Source organism: Schistocerca serialis, chromosome 2 (genome assembly GCF_023864345.2).
Source record: "Schistocerca serialis cubense isolate TAMUIC-IGC-003099 chromosome 2, iqSchSeri2.2, whole genome shotgun sequence".
Classification (NCBI taxonomy): Eukaryota; Metazoa; Arthropoda; class Insecta; order Orthoptera; family Acrididae; genus Schistocerca; species Schistocerca serialis.
Genome location: NC_064639.1, coordinates 1,119,764,724 through 1,119,791,483, shown reverse-complemented (window position 1 = coordinate 1,119,791,483; position 26,760 = coordinate 1,119,764,724). Strand labels below are relative to the sequence as shown.

General features: G+C 44.1%; 1 protein-coding gene and 1 pseudogene across 1 annotated transcript in view; one reads left to right on the top strand and one right to left on the bottom strand.

The window, feature by feature from the left end:
• LOC126456654 (reversion-inducing cysteine-rich protein with Kazal motifs) overlaps positions 1-26,760 on the bottom strand; it is a 350,749-nt gene that overhangs the window by 38,718 nt on the left and 285,271 nt on the right. The window contains exons 6-10 of the mRNA XM_050092398.1: positions 26,013-26,211; positions 24,703-24,836; positions 21,109-21,352; positions 16,265-16,541; positions 7,885-8,165 (exon numbers count right to left, since the gene is read on the bottom strand). Of these exons, the coding sequence (XP_049948355.1) occupies positions 7,885-8,165; positions 16,265-16,541; positions 21,109-21,352; positions 24,703-24,836; positions 26,013-26,211 (1,135 nt within the window). The remainder of the gene's footprint in view (positions 1-7,884; positions 8,166-16,264; positions 16,542-21,108; positions 21,353-24,702; positions 24,837-26,012; positions 26,212-26,760) is intronic.
• LOC126459606 (5S ribosomal RNA) lies at positions 6,606-6,723 on the top strand (annotated as a pseudogene).

Sequence of the window (26,760 nt, the reverse complement as noted above, 5' to 3'; positions counted from 1 at the left end):
CATTGCAGAAAAACAATGTAGGTAAGATATCGATTTTTTTTTAACCGAGAGCAGAACTATCTCATTTCCTTTTTTAGTTATTGGGTTTCACATCCAATGGACCGTCACGCGCAATGCGCCCATACACATTCTTGTGGATCACAAATCATGTGGCCATAACAATTATCATATTTAATACAATATTCAAGATATTTAAACAACGTTTTTGCACACCATGAGGCACATACGTTGTACGATAAATAATAGTAAATTTTTATTCGCCGAATTAAGCAATTAAGCAAGCAACTCGTCCGCTGCAGTGAGAGGTCGGCATTTCTGGACGCATAGAGACATCCATAGCGCTGTAGGAAAACCCAAGCTGCACGTGTATACACAGCCACAAGCATATTAAGACATGTACACTCATCCACAGCAGCGTAGGAGTTAAAGGTGAAATGGAAGAAATAGGCGCAGCAACAGCACACAGTAGTGTGGGTTTTGTGTAGGTTTTGCAGCACCAGGGCAGTTCCTGGGTTAACACAGATGTTAGCTGTGTAAACGAGCTAGGTGAATTGCTTTTGACTCAGGCGAACTCTCATGTCTCTGCTATTCTCTGTTGCATTTAACAGACAGGGATATACAAAAAAAGGCCTGTGCGTGAACAGGAGGGGGAAGAACTTCTTAGCTGAGTATCTTGCAGAAAGTGCAAGAGGGTGCGGGGAGGGGGGTCACAGGCACACAATACAAAATTCCTGTGCTTACTGGAGACAGAGAGACACATTTTTTTAGATTACCGTCAGGTCGTTAACAAACAATCTTGAAAGAAATTAGAATAGGTCATAATATATGTATCGATTTCCAGAAAAATAAAATGTATTTGTTTCATCAGTACATTAGCGGGCCGAAAAACAAGATAGATTGTCCTCTTGTATGTGTAGAAGATGAGGAGAGGTTATGAAGTGACAGATGTTCAGTGCCTCACTGAACGCCATGTACAACAGTCATACAGGAGTTAAATATCAGAGATTATAAACTAACATCATTTTTGTATAGAGCTGATATGGAAAAAAAGAGGAGTTGTAACATACGTAAAAGTTGGCGCACTGGGGAATTTGTTTTGTGTATATCAAAAGCGAGATGCATGTGCGTGTGAGTTGTCACTGCAGAATATTTCTGTGTTAATTATAACAGTCTACAACCTCCCTCTAGGCAACTTACTGCCGTTTGCGAGAAACCTAGACAAATTATTGAGTTACCTGCAAGACCAGAAGAAACAGTTAGTGGTTTGCGAAGATTTCGTTGCAGGTATCTTAAATGATATGAACAAGAACATGAATTCGAATTGTTATTTGTGTGTTTCAATGTATTTCCATTAGTTAATTTTCCGAATCATCTGCAGCAAGGTATTAACATTTGTAATGGCTTTGCTCAGGCTGAAACGATTTAAATACACCCAATTGTTACTCTGCTATCTGTCAGGCTCATACAAAGCAGTGAAGCTTATTAATGACAATACGATACAATGTTTCAGGAGTAAGTTGAAAGAGATGGTATGAGATAAAGTGTATCTAGAAACAGATGCTAATACAAAATTCAAGTTATTCTGTTGTAAACTTGTGTCAATATTTGAAAGTAGCTATCCTAAACGTTATCCAGAACATCAATTAAAATAAGTAAGTCTTGGGTATCTAGGAAAATTAAAAACTAACAGAAGAGGAACAGTGATATTTACATAATGGCCAGAATAAGTTAAGACGTGATATTACTTGCTTACTACAAAAAATGATGTAATATTTTAAGGAAAGTAATTAAAATGTCCAGAACTATTTGTACCTCGATAGAAATTACTAATTCAGTCAATAAGATTAAAAGGTGTAGGATATTGTCATATGTGATACAAGACAGCCACACAGGGTACAATTTACCATGACAATTAAACTAAATAACAATGTTGTGACATAATTTGTAAGTTGCAAGTGCTTTTAACATCATGTTCTAAAGTAACAGCAATAATAGGATTAATTTGCTTAGTTAAAGAAGCAATAAAATATTGTAAAACTGTCTTTCAACAAAACTTTAAGCAACTAGAAGGAGCACCAACATCATTCAATGAAATTAACAGAATTATAAAAATTCTGAAAAACAAAAGTTCATATGGTGTTGATGGAATTTCAAAGAGACTTTTGAAAAGTCGTCCTCACTTAACAGTTAATGGCCTTAGTGATAAATGTAGTACATCAGTGGCACAGGGAATTTTTCCAGATGTGAAAATTTTCATTTTTAATCCTCTCTATAAAAAGGGTTACAAAAATACAAATAATTATCTTTCCTTTCTTTGCTGATATATTACTCTAAATTTTTCTAAAAAGTATCATACTCAATAGTAGTCTCACATTTCAGTAGAAAAAGTGTACTTAACTTATCACAGTTTGGATTCCAGAAAGGTTACTTGACAGAGAATGCTTCTTATACACTTACCCACCAACTGTTACAAGCCTTAAATAATAAAACATCGACAGTGGGTACTTTTTGTGATCTTTCCAACGTGTTTCATTGTGTTGAGTATATTCCTCTATTATCAATACTGAAGTTTTATGAAACTGATGGCTTCAGACGTAGCTGGTTTTAATCATACTGAACAAACGAATACAAAAATCACTGCTGAAAAAAAAAAGTTAGATAGGTAGAAAACTTCAGTGTTTGGAAAGAAATGTCAAAGGGTGCCCCACGTGGTTCAGTTTTGGGTCCTTTCCTATTCTTTATATGTCTGAATCATGTTCAACTTAACACACAACTAGCAGAATTAGCTTTTAGCCGACTAAACTAGTGTTATAATTATTCCGAATAGAGAGAAAGCCACAGAAGAGATTGTTAATAATATTTTTCAAAAGAATTCTTAAATAGTTTCTCTGAAATGGGCTGTTCCTAAGTTTAGGAAAACACCCTATATTCAGTTATTACAGGAAATAGTAACAACTACTGATGTAGTACATGAACAGGAGACAGCAAATAGGGTGAAATGCTTCAAATTTTTGAGTGTATATACTGATGAAAACTAGATCTGTAAGAAGCACGTTATTGAGCTGCTCAAACAATGAAGTTCAGCTACCTTCGTTCTTCAAATAATTGCTAGTCTTGGAAAAAAACAAATCAATCTCATGAGATATTGTGCATATTCCGACTCAATAATGACTTATGGAATCATTTTCTGGAGTAAATCACCACTCTGAGAGAAAGTATTGACTGCACAAAAGCGAGCAGTAAGAATAATAAGTGATTTTCAACAGCGGTCGTTATGTAGCTTTGTCTTCAAGGAGATCGACATTTTAACTGGACCATCACAATACAAATATTCGCTAATAAATTCGTCATAAATAAAAATCCATCAAAACTTGAGAATGTGATGTCCATATCCAAAACACTATAGGAAAAAATGACCGATATTGATCATTATCAAAATTAGCAGCGGCTCAGAACAAATATGAAAATGCAGCAACAGAAATTTTTGATTACATGCCCAATAACATAAAATATGAGACATGTACAAAGCAAGTTTTAACACTAAGGCATAATTTTAAATCTAACCTATAATCATTTCTCATGGGAAACTTCTTCTGTTCTATGGGCGGATTCCTGCATAATAAGTGGTAGCCTCTATGGAAAAGTGTAGTTGCATCAATAGGACTAAAAATTTGTGTGTTCATGAATGTTAACACCAATCATGTGTACATATCCTGTAAACTGACTCATTCCACATCATTTCGATTAAACCATCGGTCAAGTTATGTATGGAACATTAAATAACTAACAAGCAAAAAAAGTCCCGTTAACAGTGTTCCGACCAATGACAACAATGGGTATAAAAATGTCACAACGTCTTTTCTGTAGTAGTCCCAGTCCTGAGTACAGCATCATAGTGAATCCACGTGCGGAAACTTCAAGAATATGCAACGTTTGTAGGGGGGAGGGGGAGGGCATTCAGTACAGAGCAACGAGAATTTGTGGTTCGCACAGGGGGTAATTTGGAAAGCTACTCCTCTATTTCTGACCCATTAAGGCAGGTGGCTCTTTCCTTGTCAGTCCGCAGCTCGTGGTCTTGCGGTCGCGTTCTCGCTTCCCGAGCACGGAGTCACGGGTTCGATTCCCGGCGGGATCAGGGATTTTCACCTGCCTCCAGATGACTGGGAGTTTGTGTTGTCCTCATCATTTCATCATCATTCATGAAAGTGGCGGGGTTGGACTGAGCAAAGGTTGGGAATTTGTACGGGTGCTGACAACCGCGCAGTTGAGCGCACCACAAACCAAACATCATCATCTTCCCTTGTTTTCGAGGTGTCTGCGGCAACACAAGACCTCATGTTGCCCGTGCTGCCCTGATCTACCTTGATGCAGTGGTTGTAGGACTGGGTTACAGCACTGTGTACTAAAAAGTGTACTAAAAAGAGGAGTTGGAGCAAGTGATCAAAGCACTAAAGGAGGCTGCCAGCAAATTTGGGCTAAACATAAACGAAGCCAAGACAGAGTACCTCGTTATGACGCGTGGTTATTGTCAGACTGCTGATCATCTACAATCAGTGCAGGTTGGGGACCAGTCCTATAAGAGCGTGCAAGAATTCAAATACCTAGAGGCACTTTTCACTGAGAACTCGTCATGTGAAGCAGAGATCAATGCCAGAATACAAGCAGGAAACCGACCCAACCACAGCCTAGCACAACTGCTTCGGTCCAGATATCTCTCCAGACAGTTCAAGATCCGACTGTACAAAACCCTGATCCAGCCTGTTGTTCTATACGGCTGTGAGACATGGAGTACCCGGAAACAGGACTTCCATAAGCTGCTTGTTTTTGAGAGAAAAGTGCTTCGGAAGATCTTCGGTCCGGTTCTGGACGCAGATACAGGGGAATGGAGGATCAGATACAACCCAGATCTTGAGGAACTATACCAGCAGCCCAACGTAGCAGGAACCGTCAAAGCCGAACGAATGCAGTGGGCCGGCCATGTGGCCTGGTTGGAGGATCACAGATGGCCTCGGAAGCTCCTGGGTTTCACACCTACGGAAAGAGACCGCCAGGGACACCCGAGAAGCGTTGGAGTGATGGACTCCATGAAGATTTAAACCAAGTGTCAATAGATGACGAGGAATGCAAGAAAGAGGAAAGGAGAAAAGCGCGATTAGATTGGCATAGAATGGGAGACAGAAAACGAGAGGAGTTGTTGAACTTGAGAAGGGAAGTTGGTCATAGGCTACGGGCAATGAAGAGGGATTATTTGAACAATCAAATTACAAAAATGGAAACAAACAGTAAAACAAAAAACATTAGGGAACTTTACCTAGACATAAATGGGTGTAGGAAGGGCTTCAAGGCTAGGACAAATGCACTTCGAGGGGATGCTGGGGGAATACTGACAGACCCCAGTGCTATATTAAGTAAATGGAGGGCGTATTTTGAGCATCTATTAACTGTACACCAGGAAGCAGGAAATGAGCAGGCGTACGAAATACATACAGCAGAACCCCAGCTACCTGAGCAAACGTTAAAGGAAGTAAGAGATGCAATCAACAAACTGAAAAACCATAAAGCACAAGGATCAGATTGCATAACTGCAGAATTAGTGAAAAATGGGGGACAGAAGTGGGTGGAAGTAGTTCACAAAGTGATAACTAAAGAATGGAACTCAGAGATGATACCTGAAGAGTGGCAGGAGACGATTCTGATCCCAATTTTTAAGAAAGGCGACAGAATGGATTGTAGTAATTATAGAGCGATATCGCTATTACCAGTACGTTCCAAAATTTTCTCGAATATTCTGCTAAGCAGGCTTACACCATATGCAGATGAAATTGAGGGGGATTACAAAGCCGGCTTTCGGAGGAACAGATCAACTATAGACCAAATATTCACCCTGCGTCAAATTTTGGAAAAGAAATGAGAATACAATAAACCAGTTCATAATCCTTTCACAGATTTTACAAAAGCATATGATTCAGTATTGCAATCAAAATTGTACAGAATTCTTTTGGAACTTGGAATACCAAAGAAGTATGTTAGACTTATAGAAGTGAGTTTGAAAAACACAAAAGGTAGAGTACGCGTGGGGTAACTGGAGTCAGAAGAATTTGTAATAAAGAACGAACTTTAGCAGGGAGATGCCCTGTCTGCGCTACTTTTTAATTTAGTCCTAGAATATATCGTACGAATGGCAGCAGATAATTCAGAGGGTGTGGAGTTAAATGGAAATATTAAGACATTAGGGTATGCAGATGATCTAAACATCATTAGCGATAGGAAAGAATCTGTAACAGGAAATGCGAATGCGTTAATCGAGGCTAGTGAAGATGTAGATCTAAGGATAAGTGAAGACAAAACTAAATACCTGGTTACTACTAGAATGCCAACAGCAGTAGATCAGGAAATGTTAAGAGTTGGAGACATGCAGTTTGAAAAAGTGAACACATTTAAGTATTTAGGCGTGGACATTACTTCGAGAAATGAGATTGAATCCGAACTGAAGAAGAGATTACGGGCGGGAAATGCGTGCTACTTCTCACTGAACAGATTACTTTCATCACGGATATTGTCTGGGAACTTAAAGATTAGAATATACAAAACTATTATTCTGCCACGGCAACGGCCTTGCCGCAGTGGATTCGCCGGTTCCCGTCAGATTACCGAAGTTAAGCGCTGTCGGGCGTGGCCGGCACTTTGATGGGTGACCATCCGGGCCGCCATGTGCTGTTGCCATTTTTCGGGGTGCACTCAGCCTCGTGATGCCAACTGAGGAGCTACTCGACCGAATAGTAGCGGCTCCGGTCAAAGAAAACGATCATAACGACCGGGAGAGCTGTGTGCTGACCACATGCCCCTCCTATCCGCATCCTCATCTGAGCATGATACGGCGGTCGGATGGTCCCGATGGGCCACTTGTGGCCTGAAGACGGAGTGCTTTTTTTATTATTCTGCCAGTCATGCTGTATGGGTGTGAGACTTGGTATCTCTCTGTCCAAAATGAAAAGCCGTTTCGAGTGTTTGAAAACAAAATTTTGAGGAAAATTTTCGGAGCAAAAAGGGATGACATTAGCGGAGAGTGGGGAAAACCGTAGAAGGAAGAGGTTCACGAACTCTATTCAAGCCCTGACATAATCAGTATTATTAAATCACGTAGGCTGCGATGGGCGGGTCACGTTGCTCGAATGGATGAGGGCAGGGCAGCGCGCAGAGTACTGGTAGGACATCTAGAGGGAAAACGTCGTGTGGGTAGACCGGGGCGTAGATGGGAGGACAATGTGAAGGCTGATTTGAGGAGCCTAGGTATTGAAGGGGCAACGGCCTTGCCGCAGTGGATACACCGGTTACCGTGAGATCACCGAAGTTTAGCACTGTCGGGCGTGGCCGGCGCTTGGATGGGTGACCATCCGGGCCGCCATGTGCTGTTGCCATTTTTCGGGGTGCACTCAGCCTCGTGATGCCAACCGAGGAGCTACTCGACCGAATAGTAGCGGCTCCGGTCAAAGAAATGGGTCGCATAATAACGACCGGTGGAGCGGTGTGCTGACCACACGCCCCTCCTATCCGCATCCTCACTGAGGATGACACGGCGCTCGGATGGTCGCGGTGGGCCATTTGACGGAGTGCTACGGAGTGCTAGGTATTGAAGGGGAATTGAAGGAAATAGCCCAAGACAGGGACAGATGGCGTAAATACGTTGCTGCGGTAATGAACTCTCGAGTCCGGTATGACCAGTGAGTAAGTAAGTCAATAGATGTGAATGGATGGCGGATAGCAGCAGTGGACAGAATACAGTGGAGGAGGAAACTTGTAGATGTGTGCGGTCCACTGGGCCTCATCACGTAGTAGTAGTAGTAGTAGTACTGAGAACTCGCTACGTTTACGAGGCTGACTCACCGGGAGTGCAGCGGTAGGTGCGGCAGGCGTGCCCCGAGGAGCAGTGGCGGTTGAGTTGGCAGACCTGGCTGGCGTTGCAGGGGTGGTCGCCCTTGCAGGGCAGCGTGAGCTCGTCCTGCGGCGGCACGTGCGGGCTGTCGCTGGGCTGCAGGAAGGGCCGCAGCGAGATGCACGGCGACTGCGAGCCGTCCGCCGACAGCCGCGCGCACAGCTCGGCCGCAGACTGGCCGGGCGCGCGCCGCCAGTCCAGGCACTGCCGCAGCAGCGCGTAGCAGTCCTCCCTGTCGCACAGCGTGGCGGGGAGTCAGCACCGGCACAACACCCTGCAGCAAGCTCAGGTACACACAGCACTCCACGGAGCTTTGAGAACATTTACTATAATCGATTTTAACCTCCTTATCGTTGCTGACGACAGCACCTCGGAGGGTCGCATCTACAATGTATCTGAAAGATTACAGGCTTCCACTGACGACACCTTTGATGTTGATTATTCATACGACGAAAGTTTATGAGCAATCAACGTCAATAAAGGACTACCAGATGAAGTATGTCATCTTTCACGCAATAAAATTCAGGAACTGCATTCTATATTACACTGCTGCAGTTCTTATTACACTAACCGAGTGATTGTCGTTTCCTGGGTATGCATTTATTCCAGTCTTCAGATAGTCCACCCCCTCCTTCCCCACCTCTAAGTTAACCTTTTCCTCCCCGATCTGCCCATTACCATCTCTAAATTTATCTCTTCCTCCCCTGTCCATCACGTTTTTCCCAATCTGTATTACTCCTCCACTCTCTCTATTACTCCTCCACTCTCTCTATTACTCCTCCACTTTCTCTATTACTCCTCCACTCTCTCTATTACGCCTCCACTCTCTCTATTACGCCTCCACTCTCTCTATTACTCCTCCACTCTCTCTATTACTCCTCCACTCTCTCTATTACTCCTCCACTCTCTCTATTACGCCTCCACTTTCTCTATTACTCCTCCACTCTCTCTATTACACCTCCTCTCTCTCTATTACTCCTCTACTATTACTCCTCCACCCTCGCTATTACTCCTCCACTCTCTCCACTCCACTACTCCTCCACTCCCTCCACTACTCCTCCACTCTCTCTGCCGGTCTCCTCTTCTTTCCTCTCTCTGTCTGTCTCCTCCTTCGCCTCTACCTAATCCTTCAAAAATGGTTCAAATGGCTCTGAGCACTATGGGACTTAACTTCTAAGGTCATCAGACCCCTAGACTTAGAACTAATTAAACCTAACTAACCTAAGGACATCACACACATCCATCCCCGAGGCAGGATTCGAACCTGTGACTGTAGTATCTAATCCTTCCCCCCCTCTCTTTCCATTACTCTTACTCTCTCTCTCTGTCTCTGTCTCTCTCCCTGTCTCCTCCTCTTTCTGTTCTCCTTCCATCTCTCCCCTTTCTATCTCTGTCTCCCCCTCTCTTGTCTGTCTGTCTCTTCCTATTCCCTTTTTCTGTCCACTTTTTCTCCCCTCTCTCTGTCCTTCCACCCTCTCGCTATATCTATCTCTTCTTTCTACATTTCTCTGCCAAGCTCCTCCTCCTCCCCTTTGTCCAACTCCTTTTACACCCGTGTTCTGTCTGTCTGCTCCTCTCCCCCCCCCCCCCCCGTCCCCCAATCTCTGACCATCTGCACCTATTCCCTTTCCGCCGTCCATTTACCCCTTCCCTTCTCTCTGTCTGTCTCCTCTTTCTTGCCTCTTTGTGCTCATCTACCCCTTCCCCTTCTCTTTCTGTCCTCCTCCTCCTCCTCTTTGTTATCACCTCCACCTCAGTAGGAGGCTTCCGGTTCTTACCCCCACAGTGTACCTTTCCAGGTAGTAAGTAGTATAGCCGGCCGCTGTGGCCGAGTGGTTCTAGGGGCTTCATTCGGGAACCACGCAGCTATTACAGTCACAGGTTCGAATCCTGCCTCGGGCATGGCTGTGTGTGATGTCCTTAGGTTAGTTAGGTTTAAGCAGTTCTAAGTCTAGGGGACTGATGACCTCCGATGTTAAGTCCCGTAGTGTTTAGAGCCATGTGAACCATTTATTTTCCTTTTTTTTTTTTTTTGTAGTATGGCCTTCTATCCATGGTTTTGTCCGTGTACATACAAGTCGAGTTCATTTCATATATATTTAACATGCACTGATAAACCAACACATTATGACCGCTACCCAGAGCGACGTTGGATGCCGCCTGCTGGCGTCGCGGGCACGTGACGCACGTAACAAAAATATGAAAGCGGAGTAGACATGGACAGTGGGTCACCCTGGCAAAGATATGGGCTCTAAATGGGGAATCCATAGAGATAAGTGACTCTGACAAAGTGCAAACTATTATTATAGAGAGCCTGTGAAAGAGTTATCATGAAAACCGTGAGGCCGGTCTTATGTCCATGTGCTACTGTCGTGAGCATCTATGGAAAGGGGTAGGAGGACAGGGAAACTACTACTAGGCGCTAAGTGGTTGGACGCCCACGATTCTTTACAATACGTGGGTTCAAATGGTTCAAATGGCTCTGAGCACTATGGGACTCAACATCTTAGGTCATAAGTCCCCTAGAACTTAGAACTACTTAAACCTAACTAACCTAAGAACATCACACACACACCTATGCCCGAGGCAGGATTCGAACCTGCGACTGTAGCAGTCCCGCGGTTCCGGACTGTAGCGCCAGAACCGCTAGACCACCGCGGCCGGCCAATACGTGGGGTTCGGAGGCTTGTCTGCACCGTAAAGTAGAACCGATGGTGTTTTGTGCCACCTCTGCTGAAAGAGCACAATACCGTAGAAATGACAAATGTTTCGGAGTACACTGTTCATCGTACATTGTTGAACACCGAGCTCCGCAACAGACTATCCCTAGGTGTTCACATGTTGACCCAACGACATCGTCAATTATGATTACAGTGGAAATGAGGCCATCGGGATTTGGCCATCGATGAATGGCAACGTGTCGGATCTTCGGATGATACATATTTTTGCTACACAAGGCCGATGGTCGTTTCCACAAACGCCATCATCGAGATGAACGGCGGCTCGTACCATGTTGCCCCTCACGGACGCCGGGTGGTGAGAGCAGTATTATACTATGGGAGATATTCTTCTGCGTTTACATGAGACCTGTGGTAGTAATCGAAGACTCGCTGACAGCTGCGTACCACCTTCATGCTTTACGTCTTCCCCGACGGCGATGTCATCTTTCAGTAGTGTAATTGTCCGTGTTTCGGAGCCAGAACCGTGCTACAGTGGTTTGAGGAGCATTACAGTGAATTCACGTTGATGTCTTGGCGACAAAAGTTGCTTCACGGAAATTCTATGCAACTCAAAAAAATGGCTCTGAGCACTATGCGACTTAACTTCTGAGGTCATTAGTCGCCTAGAACTTAGAACTAATTAAACCTAACTAACCTAAGGACATCACACACATCCATGCCCGATGCAGGATTCGAACCTGCGACCGTAGCGGTCGCTCGGCTCCAGAATGTAGCGCCTAGAACCGCACGGCCACTCCGGCCGGCTATGCAACTCATCTGGGTCGCTATCGGACGTCATCACCGCGTACGCTAATCGGCGGCCAGTTATTTACGCGAATTACATGACCTGTGCGTAGATAAGTAATGCTATATACTGTCGGATCCCTGATGTGTAGAACCAGTGATGTATTTCGTTAGAAAGGCTGACGAACAAGCTATTGAGCAGGTGGTCATAATATTTTGGATCACCAGTGTTTTTCACAATTATTTGTACACACTCTTCACATGTAGCTCTTACAAATTTCGCCCTTTAATTTCGTTTCCACGCACCTTTTGATTTATGACGTCACACCTCTGGTGCTATGTGTAGGACAATGATGTAATTTTGCAAGTACATTTTGTGATATACGTGAATAATGACAGCAAAATGTGTCACACACACATAGTTAGTAGTAAGGCCGTGATAAATTACAGTATCATGCCTCATGCGGCAGTTTTCTGTACGAAGAGTGGAAGTATAGTAAGCACTAAACTTCCCTTTCATCATTTTTTGGACAGTAAGTGATATGTGTACTAAGCTTGGTGCAATGGGTCATTTGGTTGGTTTGTGGGTTTAAGGGACCAGACAATGGGTCATTTGGTTTAGAGGCAGATGTGGAACGTACATACATGTGTACATCCATTTTTGTTGTACGTATGGACTTAGATTATTGATTATAGTGAGAGTCACACAATCCTCATAAAAATTATTCATTTGAGTATTCCGCAAAAGCAATACCTAAACATTCTGAAACGTTCTATTTAAGTATAACATGTGTTATAACGAACGTTATAAGACAGATGGCGTGTTTGCAATAACACATATTATACTTCAACAGAAACACTTTTAATGGAGTAAGACGTCAAACGTGCCGACTTGGAGCAGGATGGGCACCGCAGGACATTTTAGTTTCCACTGTCTATACTTTTACAAATAAATTCATGAAACTTTGTAGTATGACCAGAGCTGATTCAGAATTCACACTCATAGCAGTGGAAGTTCAAAACCACAATAAAATAAATATTTTTTAGATGTGAAGTTTCATTCTTTCACTTGCTATTGGCTGCATTTGTCGCTATAGGTACACTTTTCCTCATAAGTAAGAGAGATTCTACCATGAATTTTGCACAAAGATACAAACCATACTTACAGGTGTACGAAACTTTAGAAATTTTCAAACCTATTATAAACTGTGGTAAAAATTGAGATATTTAACTATAAAAATTGAGTTTTTTCTTAACATGAAGTTTAAAATGTAACAGCTCATTCAGTTTTTCATAAATTAAATAAATTCTAGAGTTTCATACGCTGTAAGTATGTTTTGTATGCTATGCAAAATTCATCGAAGAATCTCTCTTACTTATGAAGAAAAGTTTACCTATAGCAACATATGCAGCCAATAGTAAGTGAAAAACTAATGAAATTTCACATGTAAAAATAATTATTTTATTATGTTCTTGAACTTTCACTACTATGAGTGTGAATCCTGAATTGTTGTTGGTCATGCTGACAAATTATTATAAATTAATTTGTAAAAGTATAGACAGTGGAAATTAAAATGTCCTTTGTGTCTCTCATGCTCCAAGTCGGCCCATCTAACATCCTACCCCCTCCTTAACAACGTATGTCTTGCCCATACTTTTATTTTTCATCAATTATGCGCGTTTAGACTTCCGTCATTTTCAAAGCCAGCGCTATGTCAGTTATATAAAATCATTAGATACATCGTATCACGTCAACATTCTCGAGCACGAGACAAATGTAGACTGAAAATCTGTCTTAAGGAGCGCTATGGTATCTAATTTGCGCTGCACAAGAAATGAGTTTCTTGGGCTGCTAATGCTTTGGCGTGTAGAGAGCCAGTGCGTAACGCGGGACAACTAAGGCGGTGTCTTGGGCACTAGTAGTTCCGTGATATGTGTGTTGTGTCCGGTGGTGACTGGGGAAGAGCGGTCGTAAGTTGTTCCATGTGGTGTGGTGGACTGATTCTCGTCCACGAGAACCAAGTAATAACCTGTGGATTCACTTTCCTTGATCACTGTATGGCGTAAGCCTGTTCAAAGGGGAAGTTAAACAGTAACATCAATTATCAAAAGCTGAGCGCGGGGCATCACATCATTAAAGTTAAATATTTTGAATAATGGTAACATTTAGAGTCAGATATGAAATTTCTTTTTATTTACATGAGAATCTGTAGATTTTAGTGGGTCTTTCAAATTATTTTATATTTCCGAGGCTACACAAATTTTTAATATTGCATGACTAAAGTTTAATCTTTCGACTGTTTGGAATCAAATAAAATATAAAATTAAAACCATCTTTTCCGTCTATATTTCGAATGTAATTTATTATTGTACCAGGTTCGACTTTTCATTACGCCATCTTCAGGTTCCCTGATCAACTTATAGGGGGAATGCAACCTCCAGTGCAGACGAAATAGTGGCAGTAGTAAGCAACTGGTATTCGTAGACTTCCAGTTCGAACAACTCTATGCCTTCAGTCATCCCTTTTAGACTGCTAGAGAAAAAAATGGTCAATTGTTTGTCTAGCAGTCTTCAATTGAAGAACGAATCAATCACGTTCTCGAAATTAGAACTCTACGGATACCATTTACTTACTGCTGGCCTCTATTTCGATTGCACAGGAGGTTCGCTTCCATCCACAAGTTGATCATGGGGCCTGAAGATGGGCAAGTGAAAAAGCCGAAACTGGTCGCGAAAATAAATTACATTCGAAATGTAGATGGCTGAAGGTGTTTTTAATTTTACGTTTTATACTGAACCAGTGAAGTCCGTCAGCCATCTTGTTCAAAGCTGGACTGACAGAGTCATTTGAAGTCTATTTTGAAATTTTTGAATTAAATGAGAATCTATGGATTTTGGAATCTTTTAAGGCTACATATTTTATTAATATTGCACTTATAAAACATTAAACACAATATCCATCCACAATATTATTCATATAATGTTGTCCTGTCGTTCCCTATTCATCTCAGATCTTGTGTTGCCTGCTGTATGTAAGAGGTGACGCTTGGGCCGTGATTGTTACATCGATGACAGTTATAGCTCTGTGCCCATTAATGGGGATTGAATGGTGGCCAACACCACCTTCCAAGCTAGTGGTCACTCAGCCAGTACGCTATCCCCACTGTTGGTGTTGTTGTGGTCTTCAGTCCAGACACTGGTTTCATGCAGCTCTCCATGCTACTCTATCCTGTGCAAGCTTCTTCATCTCCCAGTACCTACTGCAACCTACATCCTTCTGAATCTGTTTACTGTACTCATCCCTTGGTCTCCCTCTACGATTTTTACCCTCCACGCTGCCCTCCAATACTAAATTTGTGATCCCTCGATGCCTCAGAACATGTTCTACCAACCGATCCCTTCTTCTAGTCAAGTTGTTCCACAAACTCCTCTTCTCCCCAATTCTATTCAGTACCTCCTCATGAGTTATGTGATCTACCCATCTAATCTTCAGCATTCTTCTGTAGCACCACATTTCGAAAGCTTCTATTCTCTTCTTGTCTAAACTAGTTATCGTCCACGTTACACTTCCATACATGGCTACACTCCACACAAATACTTTCAGAAACGACTTCCTGACATTTAAATCGAAACTATAGCCCGCAAAATATTGAGCCTGTCGCAAATAAACATTTCAATAAATGATATTCAGTGCAACCTCGTCAGTTCAGAAAAGCGCAGCCCTCCACTCACAACCACTAAAATCTCGGTTGGTGGTAATGGGGGATGAAGAGGCTTAACCGGATACACTAGAGCGGAAAGAAGCATTCGAAGCCAGTCTTCGGTCTGAAGACCACAACAATTGCAACGTGATAAAAGCACGTACATCGTACTATCAATTAGGAAATATGTTCCAGAATGAGATTTGCACTCTGCAGCGGAGTGTGCGCTGATATGAAACTTCCTGGTAGATTAAAACTGTGTGCTCGACCGAGACTCGAACTCGGGACCTCTGCCTTTCGCGGGCAAGTGCTCTACCATCTGAGCTACCGAAGCACGACTCACGCCCGGTACTCACAGCTTTACTTCTGCCAGTATCTCGTCTCCTATCTTCCAAACTTTACAGAAGGTCTCCTGCGAACCTAGCAGAACTAGCACTCCTGAAAGAAAGGATATAGCGGAGACATGACTTAGCCACAGCCTGGGGGATGTTTCCAGAATGAGATTTTCACTCTGCAGCGGGGTGTGCGCTGATATGAAACTTCCTGGCGGATTAAAACTGTGTGCCCGACCGAGACTCGAACTCGGGATCTTTGCCTTTCGCGGGCAAGTGCTCTACCATCTAAGCTACCGAAGCACGACTCACGCCCGGTACTCACAGCTTTACTTCTGCCAGTATCTCGTCTCCTATCTTCCAAACTTTACAGAAGCTCTCCTGCGAACCTAGCAGAACTAGCACTCCTGAAAGAAAGGATACTGCGGAGACATGGCTTAGCCACAGCCTGGGGGATGTTTCCAGAATGAGATTTTCACTCTGCAGCGGAGTGTGCGGTTCGCAGGAGAGCTTCTGTAAAGTTTGGAAGGTAGGAGACGAGATACTGGCAGAAGTAAAGCTGTGAGTACCAAGCGTGAGTCGTGCTTCGGTACCTCATATGGTAGAGCACTTGCCCGCGAAAGGCAAAGGTCCCGAGTTCGAGTCTCGATCGGGCACACAGTTTTAATCTGCCAGGAAGTTTCAGGAAATATGTTTTCCTTATCATAGGTAGAATGCAGTTCTATACACTTTGCGACTGTAGTGTTGCTGCTCAAGGGAAATGCACCGACAGACAAAGCACCTCGTGTACCAACAGCACAGCAGTAACTTGGTCCTGGAGTGGGCGCGACGTACTTGCATATCCTGTTGATGTGCGTCTCCTGGTGGCAGGGCTTGATCTGCAGCATGCAGGCGACGGTCTTCCAGGCGTGCGCCGAGCACTGCGAGATGTTGAGCAGCGGCAGCGAGAACCCCGGCAGGCCCAGCACGCCGTCCTGCAGCCACACCGCCATGTCGTAGCGCGCCGCCTCGTCCGCCGTCTGACTGCAGCTGCGAAACAGCTCCGTCGGCCGGTTGTTGAAGTTCGAGCAGAAGCTCAGCCCCTCGCAGCCCAGCTCGCACGGCTCTTCCACTGAAATAAGTAAAAAAACTCAGTCTACACTCACCCTCTGACCATTCAGGCCGCCATGCGCTGTTGCCATTTTTCGGGGTGCACTCAGCCTGCTGATGCCAATTGAGGAGCTACTCGACCGAATAGCAGCGGCTTCGGTCAAGAATACCATCACTGCGACCGCGAGAGCGGTGTGCTGACCCCACGCCCCTCCTATCCGCATCCTCCACTGAGGATTACACGACGGTCGGATGGTCCCGATGGGCCACTTGTGGCCTGTAGACGGAGTGGTGGTATACCCACCCTCTTTCTAATCGTGATCGTTCGTTTAAATGTACAGATTCACTGGGCAATTCAGTTAAAAGGTCACTTTTCCAAAACCCCATAATCGTCTTCCCCCAAAGCACGCATCGATACACGTGAAAAAAAGGTCAGCTCAGAAGTTCGTGTCAGGTGTGAGGTGGGTCAACCTGAGGTGGGTCAACCCTAAAAATATCAACTAATTTTACATAACACTCATTACTGAGGTGGGGATACTTTATATCCGCCGGCCGCGGTGGTCTCGCGGTTCTAGTCACTCAGTCCGGAACCGCGCGACTGCTACGGTCGCAGGTTCGAATCCTGCCTCGGGCATGGATGTGTGTGATGTCCTTAGGTTAGTTAGGTTGAAGTAGTTCTAGGTTCTAGGGAACTGATGACCACAGATGTTAAGTCCCATAGTGCTCAGAGCCATTTGAACCATTTAAACTTTATATCCATCATAAATGAAGTTAAAATAATAGCAGAAGCTCAGCCCTTTGCAGCCCAGCTCAGACGGCTCTTCCACTGAAATAAATAAAAAAACTTAGTCTACATCCACCCTCTTTCTAAACGTGATTGTTCGTTTAAATTTACAGATTCACTGCGCGATTCAGTTACAGGATCACTTTTCCAAAACCCCATAATTGTCTTCCCCCAAAGTAAGCTTCGAAACACGCGAAAAAAACGTCAAAGCTCAGAATCTCGTGTCAGGTGTGAGGTGGGTCAACCCTAAAAATATCAACTAATTTTATATAACATGCATTACCGAGGTAGAGATACTTAATATACAGGGTGAGTCGCGTAACACGTAACACCCCCATTATTTCGGGAGCGATTGCACGTATGGACAAGCACTATAGCAAAGAAAGGAAGGCAGAAAGGTGGAAGGAGTATATAGAGGGTTTATACAAGGGCGATGTACTTGAGGACAATATTATGGAAATGGAAGAGGATGTGGATGAAGATGAAATGGGAGATAAGATACTGCGTGAAGAGTTTGACAGAGCACTGAAAGACCTGAGTCGAAACAAGGCCCCGGGAGTAGACAACATTCCATTAGAACTACTGATGGCCTTGGGAGAGCCAGTCATGACAAAACTCTACCATCTGGTGAGCAAGATGTATGAGACAGGCGAAATACCCACAGACTTCAAGAAGAATATAATAATTCCAATCCAAAAGAAAGCAGGTGTTGACAGATGTGAAAATTACAGAACTATCAGTTTAATAAGTCACAGCTGCAAAATACTAAAGCGAATTCTTTACAGACGAATGGAAAAACTGGTAGAAGCGGACCTCGGGGAGGATCAGTTTGGATTCCGTAGAAATATTGGAACACGTGAGGCAATACTAACCTTACGACTTATCTTAGAAGAAAGATTAAGAAAAGGCAAACCTACGTTTCTAGCATTTGTAGACTTAGAGAAAGCTTTTGACAACGTTAACTGGAATACTCTCTTTCAAATTCTGAAGGTGGCAGGGGTAAAATACAGGGAGCGAAAGGCTATTTACAATTTGTACAGAAACCAGATGGCAGTTATAAGAGTCGAGGGGCATGAAAGGGAAGCAGTGGTTGGAAAAGGAGTGAGACAGGGTTGTAGCCTGTCCCCGATGTTATTCAATCTGTATATTGAGCAAGCAGTAAAGGAAACAAAAGAAAAATACGGAGTAGGTATTAAAATTCATGGAGAAGAAGTAAAAACTTTGAGGTTTGCCGATGACATTGTAATTCTGTCAGAGACAGCAAAGGACTTGGAAGAGCAGTTGAACGGAATGGACAGTGTCTTGAAAGGAGGATATAAGATGAACATCAACAAAAGCAAAACGAGGATAATGGAATGTAGTCGAATTAAATCGGGTGATGGTGAGGGGATTAGATTAGGAAATGAGACACTTGAAGTAGTAAAGGAGTTTTGCTATTTAGGGAGTAAAATAATTGATGATGGTCGAAGTAGAGAGGATATAAAATGTAGACTGGCAATGGCAAGGAAATCGTTTCTGAAGAAGAGAAATTTGTTAACATCGAGTATAGATTTAAGTGTCAGGAAGTCGTTTCTGAAAGTATTTGTATGGAGTGTAGCCATGTATGGAAGTGAAACATGGACGATAACCAGTTTGGACAAGAAGAGAATAGAAGCTTTCGAAATGTGGTGCTACAGAAGAATGCTGAAGATAAGGTGGGTAGATCACGTAACTAATGAGGAGGTATTGAATAGGATTGGGGAGAAGAGAAGTTTGTGGCACAACTTGACTAGAAGAAGGGATCGTTTGGTAGGACATGTTTTGAGGCATCAAGGGATCAAAAATTTAGCATTGGAGGGCAGCGTGGAGGGTAAAAATCGTAGAGGGAGACCAAGAGATGAATAGACTAAGCAGATTCAGATGGATGTAGGCTGCAGTAGGTACTGGGAGATGAAGAAGCTTGCACAGGATAGAGTAGCATGGAGAGCTGCATCAAACCCGTCTCAGGACTGAAGACCACAACAACAACAATTAAGCGAATCATAGCGCCGACTATGGGGCACATACTTTGGTGCATGCACAATAATCACAACGCTTATATTGACCGAGATAATGAGGCAAGTACATGTTTTTTAAATGGGACGCTATACTTTTTTTACCATCATTCGAACGCTCTGGAAAAGACGCGTATAGTGATGTAACGCTTGTTGCTATTGTAATTGAAACTTTGCTTAAAAGAGGGCGGATCACGATTTACCTACGTAGCGCAGGCCGTGCATGCTGCATAGAGCACGGCAACTCGGCCCGCGGGTCGCGCGAGGCGTGTTTACAGTCTGCAGCCGATTCCGAACGCCTCGACCTCCAATCGTACAATATTTCCCAGCGTCTTTTCTAAAGCGTTCGAATGATGGTAAAAAAAGTATAGTGTCCCATTTAAAAAACATGTACTTGCCTCATTATCTCGGTCAATATAAACGTTTGATTATTGTGCATCTACCAAAGTATGTTCCCCATAGTCGGCTATGATTCGCCGAACACCGCTTGTCGATACGTCCAATCACCGCCGGAATAATGGGGGTGCTACGTCTTACGCGACTCACCCTGTATATCCATCTTAAATGAAGTTAAAATAAGACAAAACTCGTTAATTGCTGTTGAGTTATGTCATTTTCAACGTACTTTTGAAAGAGATACTTGATGTGTAAGTAAGGTCCTGAATCTGGAAATAGTGAATATGACATTCACTGTGGAAAGTGACATCTGCTACAAAGAATTACATTTTTGGGTTTAGTTTATTTGAAACATGTAAGACGTTTATGTAATCTGGTACAAGAATTTATTGTAAACAATATTATTTTTTCAAAATTTTGAAATTTAGAGTAAATGATTAACGTGCAATATTTTTAAAAAAGTGTGCACAAAGCACGACTTCACCCCTTCCTTCCAAAGTACGACGTCACAGTACTCTTCAATTACCGTCTCGTTCAGCACACAGTTCTCTCCACATTGTGAGCTAGCGGATGATGGTTTCTCGCTTTCCCTGTATTTTGTATAAATATTGTCTGCGGTGCTCCTTGAAACCTCAAGCACTTCAGCTACCTTGATTATGCAAGCACCCACCATACGACCACTAACAAGTTGCCCACGTACGAATTGACTCCGACATAATGCGCTCACAACTACACAGGGCACTGTTCTGACCGTGATCGACCTGGCATCGCGTTGAGGGAGCGCAGCCAGGAAGCTTGGGAAGCATCTGCATTTATGGTTTTGTCCAGCCCCTAGATGCATGTTTTTCTTTCTGGTCTCAGTAGACGAAGAATTTTAACAGCGTTTCGTATGAGTGACTTCAGAGTGCGCCTTTTCCTCAGCCAGGAGATATTAGTTAGATACATAAATAGATTACGTTGGTGGAGCAGGAGCACGTGTCTGAGTGTATCGCATCAGAGCAGATACGTGGACATCACTCCCACCGGTCAACAGCGTCATTGCACACCCGAATTTTCGGCTAGCCCTCTTACAGTAGCAGATTTGTTGAATGTCAGGAGTAATTCTTACGACCATACCAGTTTTGATGCCAGGAGGAGTGAAACAGTAGGTACGATTTCCTGCAAGCAGGAGAGAGTTGTCGGTCTCGTGAACTGAGATACGGCCGGGAGAGTAGTTTGCTGACTACACGCCGCATCCAGTGACGCCCGTGAGCTGAGGATGACACGGCGGCCGGTCGGTACCGTTGGGCCTTTATGACCTGTTCGCGCGGAGTTTAGTTATAGTTTTAGGAGAGAGCTGTGTGTGAGTGAAAGTGTTGCAGACTCGTGTGACGTACCTTCGTCGATACAGTGGATGAGCCTGTCCTCGGAGACCTGCTGCAAGCAGTTGGTGTTGAACTCGTTCCAGTGCTGGATCCACTCTTTGGAGAAAGTCTTGAAGCAGAGGCGGCGGCAGCTGGAGCTGGCCGCCTTGTAGCAGCAGTGCAGCTTGGCCGAGTCCATGCCCAGCAGGTCGATGCGCGACTGCTTCGTGTCCTCGCTGCGGTCGCGGCTCTGCATGAAGCACTGCCAAAGGTGGTCCTGCACGCGGGGAAAGGTGTCAGCCTCGTTGTGTACCTCATCTTTACATAATGAACGTTAATAACAGTGCAGGCCAGCGACTAATTAGGTTCTAGTGTTTACTTTAGAAAGACACAAGCTGCCAGTTCCGCATAACAGTTATCATATGAGGTCAGCAACGTGCACGGAACGCTGCCAGTACAATGTAGGAATCATTTTACTGTGTTAATTTATTGTAAAACTAAACGTGTGCAAACTTTGTGGTGGTTGGTTGGTTTATTTGGGAGAAGGGACCAAACAGCGAGGTCATCGGTCCCAACGGATCAGGGAGGGATGGGGCCCGTGACCTTTCAAATGAACCATTCCGGCTTTCGCCTGATTTAGAGAACTCACGCAAAATCTAAATCGCGACGGCCGGACACAGGTTTCAACCGTCGACACCCGAATGCGAGTCCAGTGTGCTAATCACTGCGCCACCTCACTCGATGAGTCCGAACTGACAATAAGTACTCCAAATTACCAAAGCGAAAATATCATTTCACCGGAAAAAGAATTTTAAGTATTGCTTATAATTTACCGTTAAACAACCAGTTTAGTTTTACACTTTCACAATAATTAGCGGAACGAACACACCACTACATTCAATTCTCGTCACAAATTGGAGAATTAAACCAATCATAACATATTGTTGAGAGGAGCTTGTAAAGAAACAATACCATCTTGTAAATACCACCGGTTATCTTGGCTAATGTGTTGTATAGACGAAATAACTAAACTGGATACAAATTTAAGGATAGTAGATAGGATGCGTGTATTTAAACATTCGAATATCAGTTACTGTTATGATATTTCCAAATTTACATGCGAGTACTGACTGATCTGAGTTTTCACATCAATAAAATACTAGTAGCATGTAGCTCCAGTAACACATCTGATTCAGTTGCTAATCTCCACAATAAAACACATATCGACGTTGGCTGCAGTTCAAAGAAGTAAACACGGTACCCAAAACTTATTTAAATTTACCTCGTTCTTCAAAAATTTCTTTTTGAAGTATCTGATTATTTTAGGCAAGTTAATAGAACCCTTTCTTTCAGGAAGTTTGGGTCTTTAATGAATAATAAAATTTATATATATCTCTTCTGAAACAGAATTAAAGTCAATGATTAGTGCTTCGCAGATTTTATTGTTTAATTTCATTTAACGGAATCTAGCCTGGAACTCTTACCGCTAGTTACATTTACTTAGCCCGCCCAATTAGCCGTGCGGTCTAACGCTCTGCTTTTCGGGCGGGAAGGCGGGCTGGTCCAATGCACTAATCCGTCCAGCGGATTGATGTCGAGGTCTGGTGTGCCAGTCAGTCTGTGGATGGTTTTTAAGGCGGTTTTCTATCTGCCTTGGTGAATGCTGATTGGTTCCTCTTATTACGCCTCAGTTATATGTTACTATGTCGGTGATTGCTGCGCAAACACTTACGAGTACACCATAATTACTCTACCACGCAAACATTGGGGCTACACTCGTCTTGTGAGACATTCGTGGGAGGGGGGGGGGGGGGAAGTCCACTGTGGGCCTAATCGCATAACAGCCCTGGGTTCGGGATTAGGGGCGGCGGTGGGGTGGGTGGACTGCTGTAGCCTGTTGTGGTGTTGTGTACCACTGGGGGCTACGGCGGGGACGAAGCCTCTCCGTCGTTTCTAGGTCCCCAGTTCCGTACAATACAATACATTTACTTAACAGCCTACAAACATAATATACAGTCTATGTATTGCATTACATATTATAAGCAAACAATATTTTTAATATTACTCTCTCTCTCTCTCTCTCTCTCTCTCTCTCTGTCTCTGTCTCTCTCTCTTTCTCTCTCTGTCTCTCTCTCTCTCTCTCTCTCACACACACACACACACACAAATTGTAGAGTCATAACTTGTGGAATACACGCTCCCTTTGATTCTTCTCTGAGAGATACCTTGATTTGTGGTATCTCTTGATGATACAAGTCTGTAAATATAGTACCTGATTAACACTAATTGTGTTTTGGTAACTTTTTCTATGATTGTAATAAGGGACTCTGTATCGTGCAGTGTTCCCGAAAAGCACTGATTAAGGCGAATTTATTTGGATAGCCCGAAAAGAGGAAATTCTTCTCCCGAGGTACACAGGAGAAAAAGGAACCAGGCCTTTAGAATGGGGATACTAGTTGGAAGTCCCCATTGTTCAAGCTGATCGTCACATTAACAGTCGTTAGCTTGGCCTGTCCTCATTTCTATGACAAGAGAGTAGCGTGGTGTACACGGAGTGTCAAAGAGATGTTCCGACAAACCTTGAGGGATTGTAGAGGGTGTCTTGAGGAACAAATTGAGGACAGAAATCCGTGTCCGGAAACGCCGTCCTACGATGCTACAAAGCATTGAAGTTATGGCGCCAGCGCCTGCAACCAGGCACCCGTTCGGCAGGAAATGTGACTTTGTACCTGATGGACTGTAGGCGGAACTCTCGCAATGTTGTTTATTATTCATTGATCGCGATCGCGATTGATTGCCAAGGCAGCCAGTGGAGAAGATGAAGCTAGCTGATACTCCGACAAATTCGATTATCTGTTCCCTTGATGGATCATACTGTTGTTTCGCACATGGGTTTCCATTGGAGGCTATAAAGGGTTAGAGGAGAAAAATAAAGTGCGGATCGAGACCCGTGTCCGAAACAGTCATTCAGCAAGGCAACAGAGCATTGTATTCGTTGGAGACAAGACCTTTCTACGTAGTATCTACCTCAACCTTCTGCAATGGTGATCTTTGCAATCCGTCGCAACCACTGAATGACACACAACATTGCGAGGCTTTCGCCTACCGTCCATTAGCGTACAAAGTCATGTTTGCTGCCGAAGGAGTCGCCCAGTGGCAGGCGCTGGAGCTTATAACTTCGACGCACTGTAGAGTCGTTATATGACGTTTCCTAACAAGAGTTTCTACCACCGATTTGCTCCTCAACACACCTTCTAAAACTCCTCGAAGTTTGCCGCAGAATTTCTGGAACACACTGTATTGCTGGTTACGCTCATCCCCGTGTCTGTTAAGAATTTCAAGGCTATGCACAGCTGGAATCCCTCCAGTACACTTGTTCCACCACGACATGTCATTTTTCGCCTACTCACCTATCATTCAGTGGCCGGGATGCCGGAATGCGCCTATATGCATACCAGATAAATTAGTTGCTTTGAATATTTTTGAACACAAAAGAGACAAAAAATTCAATGAGTTAGATAGTAGTCACTAGGATTTGTTCATGATGAAATTTAGTCATCAGTATTTTGCTTATAATAATTCTAATCCAACTGGCACATTATTTTGCACTAGCTCCAGAGCACTCACGTGGGGTAGCGGCTCGCCGCAGCCCGCCTCCTTCAGGCTGTCCACGATCTCGAGGCCGACGTTCTCGGTACGCAGTATCCGCCGGCAGGCGTCTCGGCAGTCAGTCGTTGAGGCTCTGTCGCAGCAAGGAACGTCTGCATATAAAAAAAAAGAGGCTGATTATTCGCCGTATATGATCATTCAGTCAGAGGCAGCAAAGGACTCGGAAGAGCAGTTGAACGGAATGGACAGTGTCTTGAAAGGAGGGTATAAGATGAACATCAACAAAGTAAAACGAGGATAATGGAATGTAGTCGAATTATTCGGGTGATGCTGAGGGAATTAGATTAGGAAATGAGACACTTAAAGTAGAAAATGAGTTTTGCTATTTGGGGAGCAAAATAACTGATGATGGTCGAAGTACAGAGGATATAAAATGTAGACTGGCAATAGCAAGGAAATCGTTTCTGAAGAACAAAAATTTGTTAACATCGAGTATAGATTTAAATGTCAGGAAGTCGTTTCCGAAAGTATTTGTATGGAGTGTAGCCATGTATGGAAGTGAAACATGGACAATAAATAGTTTGGACAAGAAGAGAATAGAAGCTTTCGAAAAGTGGAGCTACAGAAGAATGCTGAAGATTAGATGGGCAGATCACATAACTAATGAGGAGGTATTGAATAGAATTGGGGAGAAGAGAAGTTTGTGGCACAACTTGACTAGAAGAAGGGATCGGTTGGTAGGACATGTTCTGAGTCATCAAGGGATCACCAATTTAGTATTGGAGGGCAGCGTGGAGGGTAAAAATCAGAGGGAGACCAAGAGATGAATACACCAAACAGATTCAGAAGGATGTAGGTTGCAGTAGGTACCGGGAGGTGAAGAAGCTTGCACAGGATAGAGTAGCATGGAGAGCTGCATCAAACCAGTCTCAGGACTGAAGACCACAACAACAACAAATGTTGAGTGTGGAATACATCTAAAAGGGTGCACTAATTTTTTTCCGGCAATTTAGGGTATGATATGAATAATAATTAACAGATGAGGATGTGTTACCATGTAAACATGATGATGTTAATAAAAAGGTTGTGACTTAATAAACGTGTCTTTTTACAGCTGTGGAGCACGTAAAAATCAAGATTAGACTTAAGTCAATGTTTGAAAATGTTAATGAAATACGACACGGTTACTGTACAGCAGACATCAGCCACAGCCCACAAGCTGTCGAGCAAGCCGGACTGCGATAGTTCTCGGACCTGCTTTAAATTATTCAGGTAGTTGGGCTCAAATTGCACAGAAATTAGAAAATAAGACGACTGGTGCTACTCACAGTTTCTGGGGTCTATGGTGGGCGAAGCGGCGGCCTGCTGGCGGACGCAGGTGAGCACGCGCGAGCTGTGTTCGGCGCACGCGTCGTCCAGGAGCTCCTGCGGGGGCGCGTGGGCGCCCACCCCCCTGGCGCGGAAGACGGCGCGGCACGCCTCGCGACAGGCCGGCGTCCGCCCCGAGCCGCAGCACTCGTCCCCCGCCTGCAACACGGGCCGCCTCAGCGCCTCCACACCTGCTGCCGTCTCGCCGTCACCGGCGCACAAACTGTACAACTTGACTCGTGCACGGAGCAGGTTCCAGCCCGCCAACCCTCTGTTGCGCGGCCTCTGGTCAAGACTGGGTGGCTCGCGAGACAGTGCAGTTGAGCCAGTCTGTCGGCCTCTGGTCAAGTCTGGGTGGCTCGTGAGACAGTGCAGTTGAGCCAGTCTATCGGCCTCTGATCAAGTCTGGGTGGCTCGCGAGACAGTGCAGTTGAGCCAGTCTATCGGCTTCTGGTCAAGTCTGGGTGGCTCGCGAGACAGTGCAGTTGAGCCAGTCTATCGGCTTCTGGTCAAGTCTGGGTGGCTCGCGAGACAGTGCAGTTGAGCCAGTCTATCGGCCTCTGGTCAAGTCTGGGTGGCTCGCAAGACAGTGCAGTTGAGCCAGTCTATCAACCTTTGGTCAAGTCTGGGTGGCTCGCGAGACAGTGCAGCTGAGGCAGTCTACGACAAACAGCCAACAGTCGCGGAACCCTACAGGGCAGAAAACTG